Genomic DNA, 21,539 nt, shown 5'->3' on the forward strand with positions numbered 1-21,539 from the left:
TCTCAACTACCCCTTCACACAAACCTTCTCGCCGCCTGTGTGGATTCGTACATTTCAAATTACTGCTACAACCACAGTCATAGCAATTAAACGCAAATCGTAGTGCAAGCGGAAATTGAGTTATGTCGATTCCATTATTGTGATGATCCAATCATGGGTTTCTGAAAACACAGTTATTTGATCAACTGAAGCCTCTGTCAACATGTCTGTGTGGTAGACAACTAGTTTTTTCTTTTCAGACATAACTGTCTCTTTACAGACCTGGACAACCCTTCTACATCATGCTGTCTGAATACAAACAACTGACGGTTATATAGTGGTCAAATGTGCAGTCTGTTAAAGGTTAAGGAGGGGCCCCCACATTGGCTCTGTCAAACTGGACAGAGACTAATCCCAATCTCCGACAAAACAGGACCATGTGAAACAGTCATGAATTTATTACTCAGAGTGAGTGAGTGAGTTTAGTTTTATGCCGCTTTTAGTAATATTCCAGCAATATCACAGCGGGGGGACACCTGAATTGGGCTTCACACATTGTACCCATGTGGGGAATCGAACCCGGGTTTTTAGCTTGACGCTTTAACCACTAGGCTATCCCACCACCCCTTATTACTTGGAAATACAAGCTGGTAACATTTACTGCCTGTACCATGATAACATGACCCGTGAATATCCGGGTTAGAATTGCTCTTCAGTAATCTATGCTTGTTGTAAGAGGCTACTGATGGGATTGGGTGGTCCGGCTCGCTTACTTGGTTGACACATGTCCCAATTGTGTTGATCGATGCTCTCTGGTCCAGAATTGATTATTTATAGACCGCCGCCATATAGCTGAAAAAATGCTGAGTGCGGCGCAAAACTACTCTGTCACTCACCATAACATAACGACATTCCCTACATAGCCTTCAGTTGTACAAACAGTCCAGGCAACATTTGAGCAAGTGTGCTATTTTCAATTGTTTTGCTGACATTAAATAATCAAAATCCGACTAATTCAGGTGGGAATATGTCAACAACAGCATTTTGCCTACCATTATCTAAACTGTGATATTCAGACTGAATAATTCATGCTCAACACGGCTGAGTTCTCTCAACGATTACATTTACATTTTGACACTTTCTCAATGTGAGAATGTTATTCTTTGACAAAGTATGAAGAAAATTAGAATAAATTACATTCGCATGTTTTATGTATTGTGAAGAAAATACTCCTGTATTTACAAGAAAATGATTTTTGTTCGATATCAAATAAAGAATTTGTTGTAGTCAATGTTGTATGTATATTTCATAGTCAGATGGGGCGGTGGGGTAGCCTGGTAAAGCATTCGCTTGTCACACTGAAGACCCGGGTTCAATTCCCCACATGGGTACAATGTGTGAAGCCCATTTCTGGTGATATTGCTGGAATATTGCTAAAAGCGGCTTAAAACTATACTCAATCACTCAGATAACAAAGGGATGCAATACTTGTTAAAGTCCCACTAATCCACACCTCTGTTAAATTCGAGCAAAAACAATTGTTCAACACCACCACTGTAGTTTAGATAGGCAAGAATGAATTTGAAAACATTATGTTACACCCATTTTATATATCCGGCAATAGAATTACAGATAGGAAGACAGAAATAGGGACATGGTAATGTGTAGAATACACATATCTCAAAAACATAAATTAGGGTAGTTGTCCAATTAGTGTCATCATTTCAAAAACAAAATTAAAAATTTCCCCTCTCTTCATCTTTACTTTGTGTCATTTTTCATCCTTTCATTGATTTGCTAATTGGACAATTTTTCATCACTTTAAGAGACCACATCACCATTTCCTTTTTGAAATATTTCTGTAAGTGAAGTGTTCACGGAAAAACAAGCTTACAAATTGCGACAATAATCGGTTTTATTCCAAAATGACGCCTATGGCTTGTACACCAATCATTCTCATCATCAGCGTTAGTTCTTGTGTCAGATTTTGACAAATTGCCAACACATTCTCAAGTTTATTGCTAACAAGAACTCATTCTAAATGCAGCATTTTGATTATTTAGATAGGCCAGGCTTAAAACTTCTTGATAAAAAACCCTCCAGGCGAAAGAGAATTCTGATTAGATAATATCACGCATCATTAGGTGCTTGTGGAGAGAGACGCAGCGTGAAATTCACAGGACAAGGAGGACGACCACGATCACCACACAACTTCCCGCTACATCAACCATCACAATTCCTGGCTCAGACCCTGCATAACGTCTTTATTCTATAAACTCTTTTAAAACACTACATTTAAACATTTTACTGAGTATGACTAAAATTTAGCATATCAACATGAGTTTAAAATCCATTATATATATTATAAAATACATGATCATAACCTTTTCTGGAATAGGAAGAATCCAATCTATCATATAAGCGCTAAATATAGTTAGAATTCAATCATTTGTAATGTCAAGTATTCTCATAATTTGGGATAGACTAAGATTCGGATTATACTGAGGGAAACAAATAAGGGAACACTACTTCATGGCAGTGATCCTTTATTTATTCTCAGATTTCCTCCCACAGTGCTATTCAAAGCTGGTGATGAAAACTGGAAAATATTAAAGGAACACTTGAAATTTCCTGTGTTCCTGGGGCGGTGGGGTAGCCTAATGGTTAAAGCGTCTGCTCATCACGCCGAAGACCTGGGTTCGAATCCCCACATGGGTACAAAGTGTGAAGCCCATTTCTGGTGTCCCCCGCCCTGATGTTGCTGGAATATTGCTAAAAACGGCGTAAAACCAAACTCAGTCAGTCCTGTGTTCCTTTACTTGTTTCTCTCAGTATATAATAACAATATCACTACTGATCACAACAACCTGGAAGAAATCAAATCTGAGCTCCACAAACAAGTGGTTGACATCAAGAGCACCAATCTATTCCATCAGGAGACACTGACACCATCAGCATGGTCCAACAGTGTCCCCACCCAATGTCCATTAATCAGCTCTGGTACAAATCTTACGTCATGTGACTTGAAATGTACCGCCACATCAAGATTCCCACAAGGGGACACGTAATGTTGGAAACCTGATAATATATAGTAGAAACTGGCAATTGGAGAAAGAATAGGAAAACAATTGCTATAATGCTTAATATCTATAAGCTCCTCTTCTTCTCACACTTGTTTTTTTGCTTATATTTGTTTTTAAAAAGTTTCATAGTCTATGACTATAATTCTCCTGTATTTATCAGAAACCAAATGTTGGATGTTTTCAAGGAACCCGAACTCACCTCCTTTTCCTTTACTGATCAGATTCCGTGCTCTCAGAACTGAAAACAGTAAAAAACATGCATTAGTCAGGTGTCACCACAGATCAACAGAACTAAAACAAAAACCTCAAGTGAAGTATTCTACCACTGTCTACAGGCAGATCAACCCCTGCGAAACTCAGTTCATGAGTTCATGAAGTCTTCATGAACAGTTCCTAAAGAGTTCATGAAGTGTTCATCAACTTCAGCTAAAATCTTCATGAACCTTTTTCATGAAGACACACTTCATGAAGACACATTTCATCAACTTCATGAAGTTATTTTACACTTCATGAAGTCATATTTTTCTTCATGAAGTTATATTTTACTTCATGAAGTTATATTTTACTTCATGAAGCTTTTGTTCATGAACTAAGACTAATCATACTCACTGTAAATTTTCAGAGTAAACTACATTTAAAAGAAAATACAGAAAAAATATTACAACATACAATACTTTTATTCATGTTATATAAGTGGTTTTGTAAAGGTGAAGCTTAAAACTATTTTCAACATATTTAAGAAAGTTTAAATTATCTGAATCTGATATGTACAATTTCGTAGCATGTCAGTTAGTGTTGGGAATTGGTTGAAATCTCACAACTGATGATATGCTCATTACAAACGAGCAATCATCGGAAACAATTGGTTAGTGTCATTTTTAAGATTTTCCTGTTCAGCTGCAGGTTGTTAATGCAGATATGTAAAGAAAAACATTTTCTGTTGTTTTTAATTTCATTTAGAAATTGTGTAAATTCCACATCCTATATAAGATGATTTAAATTGCTCCATTAAAGTTATGACTAATGTATCATGAACACAAACTTCCCAGAGTCTTCAAGAAATATTCAGTCATGACTTTTCAGTAAGTGAAGTGAGTTTTCTAAGAATTAAACAGGTTTTCAGGCCCTCACAACTTCTAAGATATGTTCCCTCACCAAGTGTTTCAAACACTAAAACAGTAGTTCCAAAATCGTTTGTGTTCGATGATGAGAAAATGTGATTGATTGCTTGGTCGTTTGGTCACTGCGACCAATCTTCGATTATTTCAATTAATTGGAACACCACAAATGTCGACACAAGTGGCTGCAGGCACTGTCATGTCATGTAATGGTACAAACTGAGCAGCTTCACAGAGTTTTGGAGAACGCTGGGTGAGTAGTGTTCAATGCTACAGTCAGTCATATTCTAGTAGCATCACCACTGCATGTCAACAGTCCAGTCTGGACCAGACAAACCAGTGACTGACAACATGAACACCATTCCATGCTGGTGAGAGACAACAAACAGAGTCTGACCAAGCATACCTATTTTTGAATTTTATAATCAACATTGATATCATTGGGCTCATCTGTAAATAAGAGTTAAGAGAAGTTTAACTATATCACAGTAAATTTTGGATATGCATTTTATACAATTATGGGGAAAACAAATAGCTAAGCATAATAATAAAGATGGATCTGTAAACAGAAGCAAACATCAACAGATCCTGGCACATCAAAGGGAGACAACTCTAGACTGCCTGGCTTCTGCTGGGGACTATCCACATCCAGTCAGTGATTACATACAATACTAAATTCAGGGCCAAGTCCGACAATGTAAGGGTGAGTGAGTGAGTTTGAGCAAGTTTAGATTTATGCATCACTCTGTAATATTCCAGCTATATGACGGCAGTCTATAAATAATTCAATTGAGTTTGGACCAGACAATCCAGTGATTAACAGCATGAGCATCAATCCCCTTAGTCGCCTCTTACGTCAAGCATGAGTTACCGTATATGACCGACTATAAGTCGGATCTGACTATAAGTCGGGCCCCTTTCTCAACCCTCTAAATTCTTGCCAAAACCATGTAACTCAAGTATAAGTCGGCCCCTTTCCCCGTACGTATCGGTATCGCCGCCTCAATCTTCACGCTCGGACACGATGTTTAATGCGAAAATATTGACCTCTAAAAATTTTGGGGTAGATTAATGAACTCAAGTATAAGTCGGGTCTGATTTTTTACCTACATTTTCTGGTATCAAATTTCTGACTTATAGTCGGTCATATACGGTACTGAAGATCAATTCTAACCCAGATCTTCACGAGACACAAAGTAAGGCTCAGATGATCATAGCTTCCTTGGTTTAAGACAAAGAACAAGTCACAGTGACAAGATTGCTATGTTGAACAGACCCATGGTGACAGACATGAACCTGAAAAGCATTAAACAAAGCACACTCCGAACTTGAAGGAACACCCCATGTCAGTCATGCTTCAGCATAACATCACGCCATAACAAAACAGTTATGAACCTTCACCTTGCCTGCCTCACAGCATTTTAATGTCTGAGTACTTATATGCAGAGAATCACACGTGTTGCAAGGATGGAAATTAATGAATGCCTGAGGCCCGAGACAAGTAGTAATTACATTTGGCAAACAGATTTTTGACACATGATGTTAATGTATTTTGCAGTAAGAACTGTACTGCAAAACAAGTGCAGCAATCTATTCTGATTATTTTTTTATTCTGAGTTTTAATGTTTGAACATATTGTTTGAAAAAGGATTGTAATTTGAAAGTCTTCTGACTTAATAAGGACGAGCAACCCTGTGCAGGGCTAGCAAAAAATAAAACCCCACTAGCCTCAGGGCTTGCATGACTTCAGAGTGGATTTCCATCTCTGTGCTGCCTTCCTTCCCTACGTGATGAAGGACACCACATACAGAGTCCTGCTTCTATGTGGATCACATCCATCAACAGCTGTGTACGCAGACACCTGAGATTGTTCCTGAGATTGTTAGAAAAATAAAACCCATAATGCTCCCACACGACTTTTTAAAAAAATGTAAATGAAAATCTAAAAGTAAACTTATAGGGTCCTTAGGCAATCAATCTGCTTGGATTTGTAGAGCTGTTGTGAAAACACCATGCAACTTCTACCCGGCTACAGTGGTGACATCTAGTGATAGAACCAGCATACTTCAGGATGGACTGCAGAGACAAGCCATCGGTCAGTGATTACTCTTGGTAACATTCAATAATGAATAAACCAGTGTAAATCAAGGCAGTGTCACCCAGCGTTCCAACTCTCCTCCATCCTGTTATCTGGCCCCCGTGCTCCACTATTCTCCTAACCTAGTATTACCCTGTCAGAGTATTGTGTCCTACATAACATGAAGACTACAACAATGTACATGAGGCTTCATCTGTCCATCATGGTGTAGTAGCCCCAACAATGCATCACTCGCACAATGACCGACTTGGACGACAAGCAGACAGAGGACTGGACACTAATTGACCCTCATGTCACAAAGAAAGGTGGTTGTGTCGTGGAGTCTACATGCTTGTAAACAAATCATCACAAAGACTGTCCACACTGTGACGGAAGACTCCATTGATCTGTCTTGACATTAAGGGGTTAAACAATTTATATCAAGTTTACTTGACCCAAGGCATGTGCGAACCCCATCTCTGTTGCCTGATAATGAAAGTCAGTTTCCAATATTTCACAATTCTTAAATCAATTTGTACCTTATCCTAATAACACTGACACTACCTTGGAGTAATTTCAAACTCAAACCATAAATCTTGACAATCCAGTTACAGTCTGGGGCGAAATTGTCTGAGTTCTTTTCACAAAAATTAATATGCATTAAAGGGTGCAATTGAAACAAATATATTGTAAAGATAAAATTCTGGAGAATTTGCATTCAATTCTGAAAAAAGATTGCTGCTTGGTCAAGAGAACAGTTTTCACATTTCCACAGCCATGAAAAATATTTTCATTTTACTTTCCTGATGTACTGAAAGCAACCTTGAAGAAGATTAATTCTGAGAGTGTCCCTAAACAGATTATCCCTAGGAGGTTCTTCTGTCTTAGAAGCAAATTAACACATTAGTGACAGAAATGACCTGATTCCTTAATAGTCCTGACAGTCTCACGCTAGATGTTGACCAAGACTGATCGGTAAAGGGAGATAATCCTCCATTAAACACATTCCAACCTACATCCCTGCATAAGACAAGAGAACACATCTTTTAACTTGTCTCAACCCCAACCTCTGCCTGTACTTCGACCCACATGACGTCTGCTGAGACAAGGCTTCTGATCATCAGAAATGACTGCCCCACGAAGGGTTTCCTCCACACTTCTAGGGGCTCAACATATGAACAGATAAAAAGCCATCAAGAATCTAACAGAACATCAGTGGTAGTCGTGTGGCATATCTGCATTGTATCTCCACGATTCAATAACAGATCTGTGATAAGTCTGACTCCCACTCCCTAGAGAATAAATTTAAACAGGACTGAGGTCCTGATTGATTACACAAGCATAGACTTTCAGCAGCAAGAATTAGCCATCTGAAATAAAGAATTGGTCAGGGGTTCTTCAGGGCCCCGTTCCTCAAAGCGATCGTAGTGCTATGACTGTCGAAAGTCTATGCTAAACAGATGCATAGCAAGCCAGTTTGTTCGTATAAGCCTGATAGGTTGGAAAGCTTTATATGTAGATAGTATTGAGGGCTTGACCAACCTTTTCAGCAACAATCATGTGTAAGTCCGGGTTCTTTTCTATAACGGTAGCTACACCCCTGTTAAAGTATGGGAGTTACGCTCATCTTAGCGCTGTGATAGCTTTGAGGAACAGGGCCCTGGACTTTTATTTGTTGACATATATTCTTAAATATGACAACTCTATTCTCGGTCTAAATGTCAGTCTAATCTTTGAGCTACTATGGTGATTGTCCAGGTTTAAGATTTTGAAAATGTATAGAAATTGTTACATTAAACTGTCCTTCTGATCTGTAAGTGAAACATAAGTACCAGTACATTTCATTGAAAAGCTGCTCTAATTTAAATTATCATCCAGTCAAAATCTACATCCAAACTTCTTTTATAATATAGTCATCTCATGGTCACCACTGTTTTTAATAATGGTTCATTTATTTAGAAATATGGTAATATGCCATAATTAAGTACATGTTACCATGGTTACCAGTATGTGAATTTTGTTTTCCAGCATCCATTAGAATTCAAGAAACCTATCCATCCTTAATAAGGAAGGAATTCCTTCACAAAGGTAAGGAGATGTGTGCAGCACTCAGTCTCCATCACTATGTCCTCAAACATCTGTGAGACATGAAGTCAGACTGTGATGCTAAGATGAAGATGACAATTAATGACATGATACAGTGGTCAACTTCAAGATGCAAAATATTTATCACCATGACAACTAAACTGCCACCTTTGATGTGGTGAATGCTGAATAAATCAACTAGAGGAACATTATTCTGTAAATACTCCTAAAATATTATACATGAGTCCAATATTCCTATAACCAGAACATGACACGTCTATCACCCCGATCCTCCACCCATAGATAGAGTACATTCCACCTGTACAGAGAACAGTCCTAACATGAACCCAAGTATTACAGCAAATGTGTCTGTACCCAATAATATCCCAATTACCAGATGTGTACTTCCTCGTCTGATGTGCAATATGTACCTGGAATACCGGCGATGAACCAGATGATAGCCGCTATTAACCCCGCTATACAGCTATATTTGACTTTACATAAATGCTATCACATCTCATCACCAAGTAAAGCTACAACCAGATCTCAAAATAACTTCCAGGCAAAGTAGACCCAATTTACAGATTGAAGCTTCTTTGATATACATTAGTAGTGATATTTTGTGATATATCCCTAGAGGCTCGACAATGATGTTAGGATCTTCACTAAGATGTGTCTGTAGTATTTTATGGAAGCAGCTATATATAATTTGTGTCTACTTCATGTTATCCATCAACTTTTAAAAAAATGACTATGGAATAATTCATAACAGCATGAATCAAGAGATGTACAGACATACAGATAGATCTAGGTGCTATTTTCTGTACTACTACTTATTACTATTGTTCAAATACATATCATTTATATTTACAATGTACAATCTGCCTTCATGATATTATTAGAGATGTTTCTATAAAGTTACATACTCAGAATGAACAACTGTTCAATATGTCCAACACTGTTTAACAGTTTTCAACATCTGCTCACCGCATCTGCGCTTACAATCCTGCACACAGCTTACAGGATTGGACAACGAACATCAAACAGGGAATAATTAACACCGACCTAGCAGCAATCTGCCACACACGAAGACACAAAAAAGTATTAAACGTTTTACAATTACTGTAATGGACGTGCTTAATAACTGTTTGCGCTGATTAACTCATGCGTAACTTGGCCTATAGTTGCAAACAGCTACACAACATCGCATGATCTGAGGTAATTACTTGGTGATTATCATTTCATATCAGATGAAATGAAAAGGGCTCACTTTCATGTAATAGCTCCTGCAGCTGACCTAAATATGCATTCATAATACTGGTCATCTCCTTAGCGTTAGTGAGTAGCTGTGGTGTTATACAGCTCGGATCAACACCCAACCATACCATGGCGCCAAGAATGCTATCCACAAAAGTGTTTCCGATCACCAGAATATCGAAGGAAAATTGAAGTTCCAAGGTTTCATGAGGTGAATTGGTTTAACATCGTACTTAAGAATATTTCCCTCATATGATGACATGCATGTGTGTGGCTGCTTGTACAAGCCAAGACTTGAGATACCAGCTCACTGAGATGCCATGCCGCAATTAAGCATGAATACCCCACTCAGACACATTATACAGACTCCGAGCCGACCAGTCCTTGATGTACCCATTAATGCCGAGCACCAGGCAGGGACCAACAAGTACCATATTTTAACGTCTATTGGTATAACACGGCTGGGGATCAAACCCGCGACCTTCCGTTCTCCGGGCGGATGCTCTAACCACTACACCATCGAGGCAGTCCAAGGTTTCATGAAGCTCTGATACAAGCTCTGGTCAGAATGAAATACTCCATGCAAGAACTCACGCATATGTTTTCGGACATTAGTATCATTACATGGTAAACATGATTCATTTTGAATTAATATCACTTCATTTAATCTCTCCGCGACCTCTCCCTGACCTCTTCATACGACCACTGAACCAGAAAGCATCGAGAAATCATTTTCATCCTAAATGTGCTATTAAGTGGCATTATGTTCTCGCTAATCTCACAAAAGATTCGACTTCAATAAACATGGCTTATTTCCAATTATTATGGCCCCCTGTTTGCGTGTTCCATGCTGCAAGATTGAGATAAACACATGCAGCTCAACACAGGAGAACACAACTCTCGTAAACACATAAACGTCCTATCTTGTAACATGTTTCTGATAGCTGGGTGCATGGCTACGCAGCAATATGAAACACACTAACAGCCTATCTTCTAATAGATTGCAGATAAGTGGGTGTTTAATGGTCAGCTCTCAACCATTAGATGCAGGGCCTTATCTCTGGTATGAGACACAGTTGTGCAGAGCAACATTTATACCTCGACAGAGCTACTATATTACCCCTCGTAGGTTTCACAGAGCTACCATATTACCCCTCATAGGTTTCACAGAGCCTATGTTCGTATTTCATGTACACTGCCTGTTATTAGAGGTGTGACGATACAGAAATTTCACGATACGATTCACATCGCGATATCATGAACGATACGATTCGATACGATGCATATCACGATATGCTATCTTTAGTTATTTTCTTTAAAAAAGTGTATTTTGATAACAAGAAACAGTCTAAATTTTGACATAACCGTCAATTTCTGGTGAAAATTCACAATTTTAAGGTCAATGATACATATCACGATACGGAAAAAGTATCGATATATTTATTGTCTGAAAAAGTATCACGATTATCGATACTACGATATATCGTCACAACTCTACCTGTTATAACATTGGGGTAAAATGGACATCGGTACCCTGGCCATGTTTGCCGATTGTGGTTGGATATAATGTGTGATAGTCTGCTTCATTTTCCCTGAACCACATTAATTTCCCTATACTGCCTTGCAATGCCAAGTCCTAAATGAAGGAAGACAAGACTCCCTCAGGTTCAGGATTTTCCCATCTGACTGGGGCTCCTTTTCAATTTAAATGGGTTTATTTCTTCAAAATTATATATTCAGAGACCAAGCATCAGTCTAAATGTGCGACAGTGAGTGAGTGAAGAAGTGTGTGAGTGAGCAAGCCAGTGTTTATACACCACTTTTAGCTATTTTTCAATTAGAGAGAGTGAGTTGGGTTTTATGCCGATTTTAGAATATTCAAGCAATATCACGGCGAGGGGACACCAGAAATGGGCTTCAAACATTGTACCCACGTGAGGGTTTTCAATTAGAAATGGTCTAACCACATTATACCTGTTTTGGGAAATGAACTTGGGCATTAGGTGTGATATAGTTAAGAATTAACCCCTTGGCCAACACACAGACTCATTAGTTATGAAGGAGCACATAAATCACCTTATTCAAGTCCCGGCAATAATATAGTACCAGATATTAAGGGTCCTGGGCTTTTGACAAGTGATTGCCTATTTAATTTCATCATCCCCAATGCTCATGTTTTAGAAGACTTACAGTGCATGTATACATTGTCAGCAATAATCACCCCCAGTATTCAATACAGCCGTATCTACACCTGTGTATGTGTTAGATACGACCTTATCACATCTCCTAAATGCCCACCTGACCTCTTGACCACAGAGATACCTTTGTCCAATACTGAACTTCACAAGAACCATTGCCACCTAATGCTAGGTATACCTACGTACTAACTGCCTGTCCAAACACCCCCAACAATGGCCGAGCCACCTTCAGAATTCAGCAGGTACAAAGAGTTCTGGTGACGCTGTGTGAACCTTGGCATCTGTTTGATAGTTTACTTAATAAACAACCATAGCTATAAACTGTGTTTGATGGAAGAGGCTCAGGGGACTAGAGTTGTTTATAATAGTTTCGAAAACAGATCAAGGAAATCGGTCTTTTGTGTTGAGAAAAATACCATAGACCTGACTCAGGGCATGTTTTAAAGTCTACAGTAGTGGTTTAAGTTTGGAGTGCATGCTGAGTGTTTGGAGTGAGTGAGTGAGTGAGTGAGTGAGTGAGTGAGTGAGTGAGTGAGTGAGTGAGTGAGTGAGTGAGTGAGTGAGTGAGTGAGTGAGTGAGTGAGTGAGTGAGTGAGTGAGTGAGTGAGTGAGTGAGTGAGTGAGTGAGTGAGTGAGTGAGTGAGTGAGTGAGTGAGTGAGTTTTGAAGTACAGTGAGTGAGTGAGTGAGTGAGTGAGAGTGAGTGAGTGGAGTGAGTGAGTGAGTGAGTGAGTGGGCATGCTGTGAAGTCTACAGTAGTGTTTAGTTTGTAGTCCTTGTAGTATGTTTGGCTTGGTATATGGCAGAGTGAGAGAGAGTGAGTGAGTGAGTGAGTGAGAATTTAATTGAGTTCTGTAGGAGTGCAGCAATTCAAAGTATACAGTACTACAGATCCCAGACATTTAACAGGAGCAAAGACAATTGAACAAAACTATGCTAATGAGTGAGTGAGTGAGTGTGTGAGTGTGTGAGTGAGTGAGAGCTGCACGCAGTGTTCCGAATAAATACTACACAGATCACATCAGATGAAGTTTATGTTTAGTCGATATTTAGCCAAGACATTAATTCTCAGTACAAGTGAATACTATCTGATTTCTATAACGACAAAGTGTATGCAAACTGGCAGTTCTGAATGGAACATTATAAAGGCAGTAGTGTTAGACTGTTTAGGATATCTATCACACTGCTGTTTTTGTGCACAAAGGAATGTTTTTGAGTTCTATAGTTTTCTTTCACATTGATCAATATTTTCAAACTGAGGTGGTAAAGAAAGAAGCCACTTTTTTTCAGAACGCTGACATCTGATTAGCTCAAGAAAATCGTCACTAGGCTCTGAGTTCATCTGTAGAAAGATTGAGAAATCTGCAAGCAAAGAGGTACTGCTGAATAACAGCTTTGATCTAAAGATTAGTGTGAGGTTTTTAACCAAACCTGACAAGACCTACTGTGGATGGTTTGGCATATTTTGATGTAAAGAGGTACTGATTTTAAAGATGATCGTAAGGTTGTCAGACAACCCCAGCTCTCCCTTGGACTCAAACTACTACACCAGCATCAACAATGGAGTCACTCCCTGTGGTAGAACTGTGAATCCATCACTAACACAGTGCTATACAACACATACAACTCATATCAAGGATGTACTCAACCTGCCTTCATTAAAGCTATCTCCATGAGTGTAACTCGTCTAATTGAACACAGCTGTCACTAAAAATTATATCCCTCAGTGCCAGATGAAAACATAAACCAGTAAACTAGGCCACTAGCAGAAACAGTTGTGAGGGTTATATATGATATGCAGAATCAATACCATCTTCCCTTTTTAACAAAAACTACAAAATCCGTAATTTCCCAAGAGGGTGTGGATTTCACAACCGCATACACATTTTGTTTGACCATGTTGACTATCTAGAAATAGAATTCACATTTTTTATATCAAATCTCTAACAAGGAATACTTATTAGACGACATGAGTGTGAGAAATGAATTTCATGATTTTCACCGAGATGAAGACGAATTGAAGCAACATGAGAAAGTGTAGACAGTTTTGGAGTGTGATGAGCACAACTGGAGTGTCATAAGCACAACTGGAGAGTAATAAGCACAACTAGGGTGTCATGAGCACAACTGGAGGATCCTGAGCAGAACTGGAATATCCTGAGCAGAACTGGAGCATCATGAGCATCCTGAGCAGAACTGGAGCATCCTGAGCAGAAGAGCATCCTGAGCTGGAACTGGAGCAGCAACTGCATCATGAGCATCATGAGCAGAACTGGAGCATCATGAGCACTGGAGCACTGGCAGAACATGAGCAGAACTGGAGCAGGGGAGTATCCTGAGCAGAACTGGAGTCATGAGCAGAACTGGAGCATCATGAGCAGAACTGGAGTATCCTGAGCAGAACTGGAGTCAGATCATGAGCAGAACTGGAGTATCCTGAGCAGAACTGGAGTATGCTGAGCAGAACTGGAGTATCATGAGCAGAACTGGAGCATCATGAGCAGAACTGGAGTATCATGAGCAGAACTTGCAGTATCATGAGCAGAACTGGAGTATCATGAGCAGAGCAGCAGAAAGTATCATGAGCAGAACGCAGAACTGGAGCATCCTGAGCAGAACTGGGTATCATGAGCATCATGAGCAGAACTGAGCATCATGAGCAGAAGCAGCAACTGCAGTATCAGCAGTGGAGTGTCTGAGCAGAACTGGAGTATCATGAGCAGAACTGGAGTATCATGAGCAGAACTGGGTATCCTGAGCATCCTGAGCATCCTGAGCAGAACTGGAGCATCATGAGCAGAACTGGGTATCCTGAGCACTGGAGTATCCTGAGCAGAACTGGGCATCATGAGCAGAACTGGAGTATCATGTGTCATGAGCAGAAATCATGAGCAGAACTGGAGTATCCTGAGCAGAACTGGAGCACAAACTGGAATCCTGAGTATCATGAGCAGAACGAGTATCCTGAGCTGGAGTATCCCATCCTGAGCAGAACTGGAGTATCATGAGCACAAACTGGAGTATCATGAGCAGAACTGGAGTATCCTGAGCATCCTGAGCACAAACCAGAGCCATGAGCACAAACTGGAGCATCATGAGCACAAACTGGAGTGTCCATGAGCACAAACCGAGTATCCTGAGCACAAACCAGCGAGTATCATGAGCACAAACTGGAGCCATCATGAGCACAAACTAACACGAGCACAAACCGGGCGTCATGAGCACAAACTGGAGCGTCATGAATTCAATTGGAGTTCAATTGAAGAGTCATGAGTTGTGTGACAATCGGAGTGTCATGAGCACAATTAGGGAGTCAAGCTTCAGTTTTTAGTTCACAAGGTCATGACAATAGCAACATCATGTACATTCTCTTGATCAAAACTTGTTATATCTTAAATCATTCTTTCTAAATTGTTACCCTGTATGTTTCCAATCCCTAGATGTTAATGGTTTGAGCTAGTGCTGATTGACAAACTGAGATTACATTTTCGGGCAAAATTTGTGTTAAACAGGCAGGAGTATTGCAAAAACCTGGACCATCAATACATCACAGGCATACACACCAATCCCCTGAGATTATATACCGCCATTATGAGATGGAGCAGTGATGTGTAGAATTGTTTTACACTTGCCTTTTGACATCATTTCGTAAAACAAGTCAAAACAAGCAATTGGATTGGCATTGTCTAATATCTACTTACATTACTTCTGACAATTTGAAGCTTCCATTTGTTTCATGACAGTAATTATTAGGACATAAATTGTTGATACAACAATTATGTTCATCGTGTGCACAAAGCTGTTTCTGATGCAGAATTAAGCATGAACACACAATGTCTATTCAAGACTTCCAGGAATTTGATTTCGATTTGTGGAAGCATAAGGTGCTGAGTTGGTCATATCATTGATCTTGTGAGCTGACAATTTAGTGCCTAACTCTGACAGCGTGGGTTTGAATCCTGGATGGGCCTGAACCCCTTAACACATTGACTGCCTATCACGAGTATACTTGTAGTATCAATTCTGGCCGAATTTGCCACTACGAGTTATCTCGTAGCTACATCAGTGGTAGTTTAAAACAAGTTTCACATGTTGGCAAAATAGGCACAAGAAACAAACATCTCCTGGCGTTCTTTGTTACCACCAGGAGACGATTTCAGCATTACTAACATGGATACTGGACTTCCATAATAAAAATAATATGAATTTGTATATTGTGCTAAGTCCAGTGTCACCACAGAGTGCACAAAGTGCTGACAGACAGGGGCGTAGCTACCATTGAAAACAAAAGCCCAGGCTTACACATGATTGTTGCTAAAAAGGTTGGGCAAGCTCTCAATTCTATCTAACATAAAGCTTTGCAACCTATTGGGCTTACACGAAAAAAATTGGATTGCTACGCGCCTGACAGAGTTCCACAGTTCATTATTATCCCAGATAACCCATGCTGCCTGTGAGGCGCTAGAAGGTTATAGTCACATGACTTATCCCACCGGGTACCCATTTTCTGCTAAAAAATGCAAGTTAAAAATTCATATTGAATATAACATGAAACAGTATCCTCACATATATAAAACAACATAATTAAATTTTAATGCTGCACATTTAATAAATTCATCCACAATAGTAACCCTTTTTCTGTACAAAAGCAAAACAATAACCCACTTTCCTTAATACACATAACATCCTTGACAAAGACTTCAGGATTTATTGAGTTTGCAATAAATATAATAATTATGGTACATGTTCCTATATCCTGTGTTTACTCTAGAGAACCAGGGTAGGCTTTGTGTGGGAAGACACTTAATTCTGTTACACACCTATAAACACGCTCTGTGGCTCCAGTCAAAGCAGTAGCACCAGCCATTTATATCCTAAAGCTTCAATCATCTGCATTTTATTCAATAAGTGACTGAAGCAACGCCTGCTGATTTATGATCTAATACATTGACTGGGAGGCAGGGTGCTTGACACATCTGTTCCTCAACCCGCTGATGATGTGATTATCCCTGGCGTCGTATGAGGCTTGTTTCACAAGTTGAAGTATTTAACTCTATTCAATTTAATTTGGACTGTTAATCGATTCCAGTAGCAAGTTATCGCTGAACCTGTTACATTACACTAATCTTCAAGCTGCGAAAACAAGCAAATTAAGTGAATTTTGATCCTTAGAGGTTTGGGTTGCATAGGAATGAGGATTTGATACTGCAGCCTTTCAGATAGCACAGACAGAACCATTCCTGGAACATTGTATTGACATTTACTGGCCGCAATATTGTCGATATGTTCTGATCTGTTTACTACTTTCACTAATATGTAGCTATGCTGGGCTCTGTTTACTAGATTCACTAATATCTACCTTTGTTCTGCTGTTTACTAGTTTCACTAATATGTAGCTATGATCTGCTCTGTTTACTACTGTCATTAATAAGTGGCTATCACTGTGATACTGCTGGAACATAACTGTCTCAATACAATGTAAAACCATCATACTCGCTCAGTTTTTACTGTCTCTGTCAGAGGCAAATTACCAAATATTAAGGAACTTGTCTGACTCTTTGTTCTAAACAACCAACCCTTGACTATAGCTAAACTATTCCTCTAAAAATGCATTATCTGAAGATTTAAGAGTCCAAAAACATGAGGGTCAAGTAAACACTTCGACAACAGCTGTGTTTTTAGGCATGAATCACAGAGTACAAATATATAATTTTGCTGCCATCACATTGATGAGCCTTAGCCATTATGTCATTGTTTCAATATTTGTAAGTTCAATGAGAAGTTTTTCTCATACAAACCTCCTGAGATCCATCACGTCAAGGGCTGTTCATCCCAATAACATTATAGTGCTATTTTAAGCATCGTAGGGTTTTTCTACCAATAAGTTCGAGAACAATGAGTTTTAACAAACAGACCAGACACTTTAAGATCTCAAGCAGTTACTTGCCCCCTGCAGCTGAAACATGTAACTCTTCATTACTTCACATACATTGTAAGAACCAACACTATAACTAATGGCTTCTTTGTTGTCGACACTGCCGTGAGACAGTAATATTGAACTGGCTTGACACTCAGCTAGGTGCTGAACAATCAACGATACTCCAATGTTTACTCCAATAAATGGATTTATTGCAAGTACGTTCAATCAGAGATCCAGGTATTATTACACAACCGTAATGTACTGAGAATGTTTCATTAAGTGGGTTTAATGCTGATTTAAACAGGATTTCAGTTATATCTCAATGGAACCTTGGAGTGGCAGGTAAGCCTGAAATGTGATGGTCTTAGAACTTCATTTAAACCCATGAGCACAGGTATGGTGCTGCCAAATTTTGAACCCTCAGGGCGAATCTAGAATTTGAACCCATGACTACAGGTTCCTGGCATGATCAAGGGGGACAACCCACTGAGGGAATTGCTGAGCCTTAGTCGACTGGACCAGCCAATATTCCCTTGTAGAACAAGAACGTCACTGTGATGGATTTTAGAGTATGTGATACCTACATCTTAAACCCTGTGTGAATGACTCACAAGACCATCTAACAAATTTTCAGCATCGATCTGAAATCTGATGATGAGGTAACAAAGCAAACCCTTAGTCTATGACTGGTAACAATGTCACGTCCTTCTAACGTTACTCACAACATGACTTATCCATAAAAACCTCTTTTAACAAACAATTCCCATGACTGTCGAGAGGAAATACCCAACCTCTGTGTAGTAACTTACATCAGGTAAACTCTTTGTACAGGACAAGGCCTATCCCTTGTGTGAGGGTCAAAATGAGGCAGTCCTTGGCTGACAAGTTAAATTTATGATCTTTTCTCTGTACCCAGGTATATCAATACTTTTAATTTACATGAATCAGTTTACTAATTATATTTAATAAGCATGATAAGTAAATATTTAACACAATAAAAATATATTCCTTATTCTCCTGGGCCCCATTTCACAAAGCTATCGTATCGCTACGACTGTCATACCTCCTATACTGTAACATAGACTTACGACAGTCGTAGCGCTACGATAGCTTTGTGAAACGGGGCCCTGTACTTTTTTCAACTGAATATGTCCCCCTCCATGATGTTGCTGTAATATTGCTATAAGCAGCATAAAACCATACTCACTTCAACTGAATATGGTTTTACCAAACAGCTTGCACAAACCACTGTCTCTATTATGCTATCAGGAATTATAGCAACGAAAAACACATAGTAAGACCAAAGAAGTGTCTACTTTGTCTTTTTTAACATTTCCGATTAACTAATATCTTGTTTTCGTACACTAAGTACTATTATGTTTAAAAAATGCCTTGACAGAACAAGAATGATTCAACTTTCATCACTTCTTAATGTTTTACATTTCCAGTATATAGATTATCTTATTTTTATTCACTAATTACTATTTAACTTGTAACTTAACTAAACTCTGACAGATGTAGTCTGTCTCACAGTCCCTGAACCATATTATTTTCATTAAAACCTAGCCTCCCTGCAATACTAAAGCCCTGAATGAAGCAAGTCTACCTTTCCTCAAATTCTGAATCTCTGGTCTCCCTGAGGCTTCTTTTAAATTTAAAAAGGTGTGTTTGCTGCAATCAAAATTATATATATTCAGAGACTGGCGTTAGTCAATTATACATGCAACAGCATTTTGAGTGATTTAACAGTTTATGATTAAACCATGTGGACCCTCATTTAGTTACAATGGCTGCAATATGTACACAGCCTGGAGAATCATCACCATCATCATTGTCTATGTACTACGACACAGGACACAGGACACCCTGCCAGACCTGCTGAGATAACACTGTCATACTTCCTACTCAGGCAGCGATATATAAGAGCTGAGAACAAAGTAATCTGTGTATGATAACAATACAGGCGAGTTATTTTGGCCTAGTATGTGTTCTCTGTGTGTGTAACGTGAGCTGTGTTCAGTGAAGCGCTAGTCCGCTGCCTCTGATGTCTTACACAGGTGTGATGTGAGATGGGACAGGTAATAAACGCAAAAGCAGGTTTCATCAACTGAGCAAATATACTGACATACTGTTCGGACACGGTGTTAATATGCCAGAGTAGTGGACGACACACAGGGAATTCACAACAAATATCAGTCCATGCAACATAATTTGTACTTTACAATGTGAACTCCCTGCAAAGCTTCTGAGTTACCATAATTGGAGGCAAACATAACTCAAACATTATCGTCTGTCCAAAGGTTTATCTAGCATTCTGAATCAGCCATATTGGATTTTTTTTCATTTTGTTGGGATAGTTTACCGTTTCTTAAAATCAGAGGTATTTTGACATCATATGCAATGTAAGTATGTAATAAGACACCCTGAAGCTTCTTCCACGTTAACTGGACCTGTATCAGTGAAATATATATCCACATCTATCACAAACATTATTTATAACTATCTTAAGACCTGAGTCTGAAAATTCAGCCTGTGAGCCAGTTTAAAGGAAGATTTACTTGGACTGTATTGCGATGGGATTTGTTTGGGGTCGATCTATGTTTTACCCAGCTATATCAAAGAAACTATTCATTTACTGAGCATCAACTAACATCTATTCATTTTCACTATTAACACAAAAGACTGCTGTATTTTCCACAAAAGAACTACAGTCAAACATTGTTTGTTGATGTTGAAGAGACCTGTGCAAATACTTGGAGTTATCGGAGGATCGACACAACCGTAAAATGATGACTAAATAAGGATTAAAGACAAGCGTAAATATGACACATTGGTGTTTGACTAAATTCATTTCTTCCAACATCGCCAACAAACTATTCATTTTTGGCATATTTCCTCAAAACTCTCTTTCCCCACTCCTTGAAACCAAAGAATACTCTTGAAGTAATGTACAGGCTGTCCACATCATAGAGTGATGTATAAATGGTATAATTTGACATGCTTATTTCCAGTTCACTTTCAGCTGATATCATACCAGTAATTCTTGTATGATAAATTTGAATCTGAAGGTCACATAATCCTTTCAATATTAATAAAAGCACCGATCAGCATTCAGCAAAAGTTCTAATTCAAACATGACATTTTCTTGCAACCTCTTCTCAGCAATGTTCAGAATCAATAAATATTGAAACTGAATGAGTGAATGAATGAATGGCGTATTATGCTGCAGAAATATTCCAATAAACTCGCAGCAGCAAGAAAGTAACCGAGTCTGGAAGCGGCAAGTCAGTGGTTGATAGCATGAGCACATATCCACACCAACAACTAGGTCATACATTCAATATATACTGGTCGGCTCATATGACAACAAGGGTTCTTAGGGTGCCAAGGACCTAGACTAATGCTTAGTCTCTGAAAATATTAATAAGCTTTGATAGTTATAACTCTGTTTGAATCATAAAGGACACCCAGTGTTATTGGACATTCAGAATCTGAGGAAAAACAGGACTTGCTTCATTAAGGGCATGTATGTAAGAGATAAGTCTAGGAAGAATGGAAAATAATATGGTTCAGGGACTGTGAGAACGACTTCCTGGAATCCACCTAGGCTCAAGTATATAGGGTACTGGGGACCCATTCTATCATGAAGTCCCCCTAGGGGCAAGTATAGGGTACTGGGGACCTATTCTATCATGGAGTCCCCCTAGGGTTAAGTAAGGGTAATAGGGTACCTAGGGGCAAGTATATAGGGTACTGGGGACCTATTCTATCATGGAGTCCCCCTAGGGTTAAGTATAGGGTACTGGGGACCCATTCTATCCTG

The 21,539-nt window shown here is 39.0% G+C and overlaps 1 protein-coding gene across 2 annotated transcripts in view; it reads right to left on the bottom strand.

Moving 5' to 3' along the window:
- Positions 1 to 21,539, bottom strand: part of LOC124262014 (rab11 family-interacting protein 1-like) — a 65,700-nt gene that overhangs the window by 21,703 nt on the left and 22,458 nt on the right. For both annotated transcript variants that reach the window (XM_046696429.1, XM_046696428.1), the window contains exon 3: positions 3,262 to 3,300. In XM_046696429.1, the coding sequence (XP_046552385.1) occupies positions 3,262 to 3,300 (39 nt within the window). The remainder of the gene's footprint in view (positions 1 to 3,261; positions 3,301 to 21,539) is intronic.

The sequence above is a fragment of the Haliotis rubra genome, unplaced genomic scaffold (assembly GCF_003918875.1).
Source record: "Haliotis rubra isolate DU_JTF1 unplaced genomic scaffold, ASM391887v1 Scf82, whole genome shotgun sequence".
Classification (NCBI taxonomy): Eukaryota; Metazoa; Mollusca; class Gastropoda; order Lepetellida; family Haliotidae; genus Haliotis; species Haliotis rubra.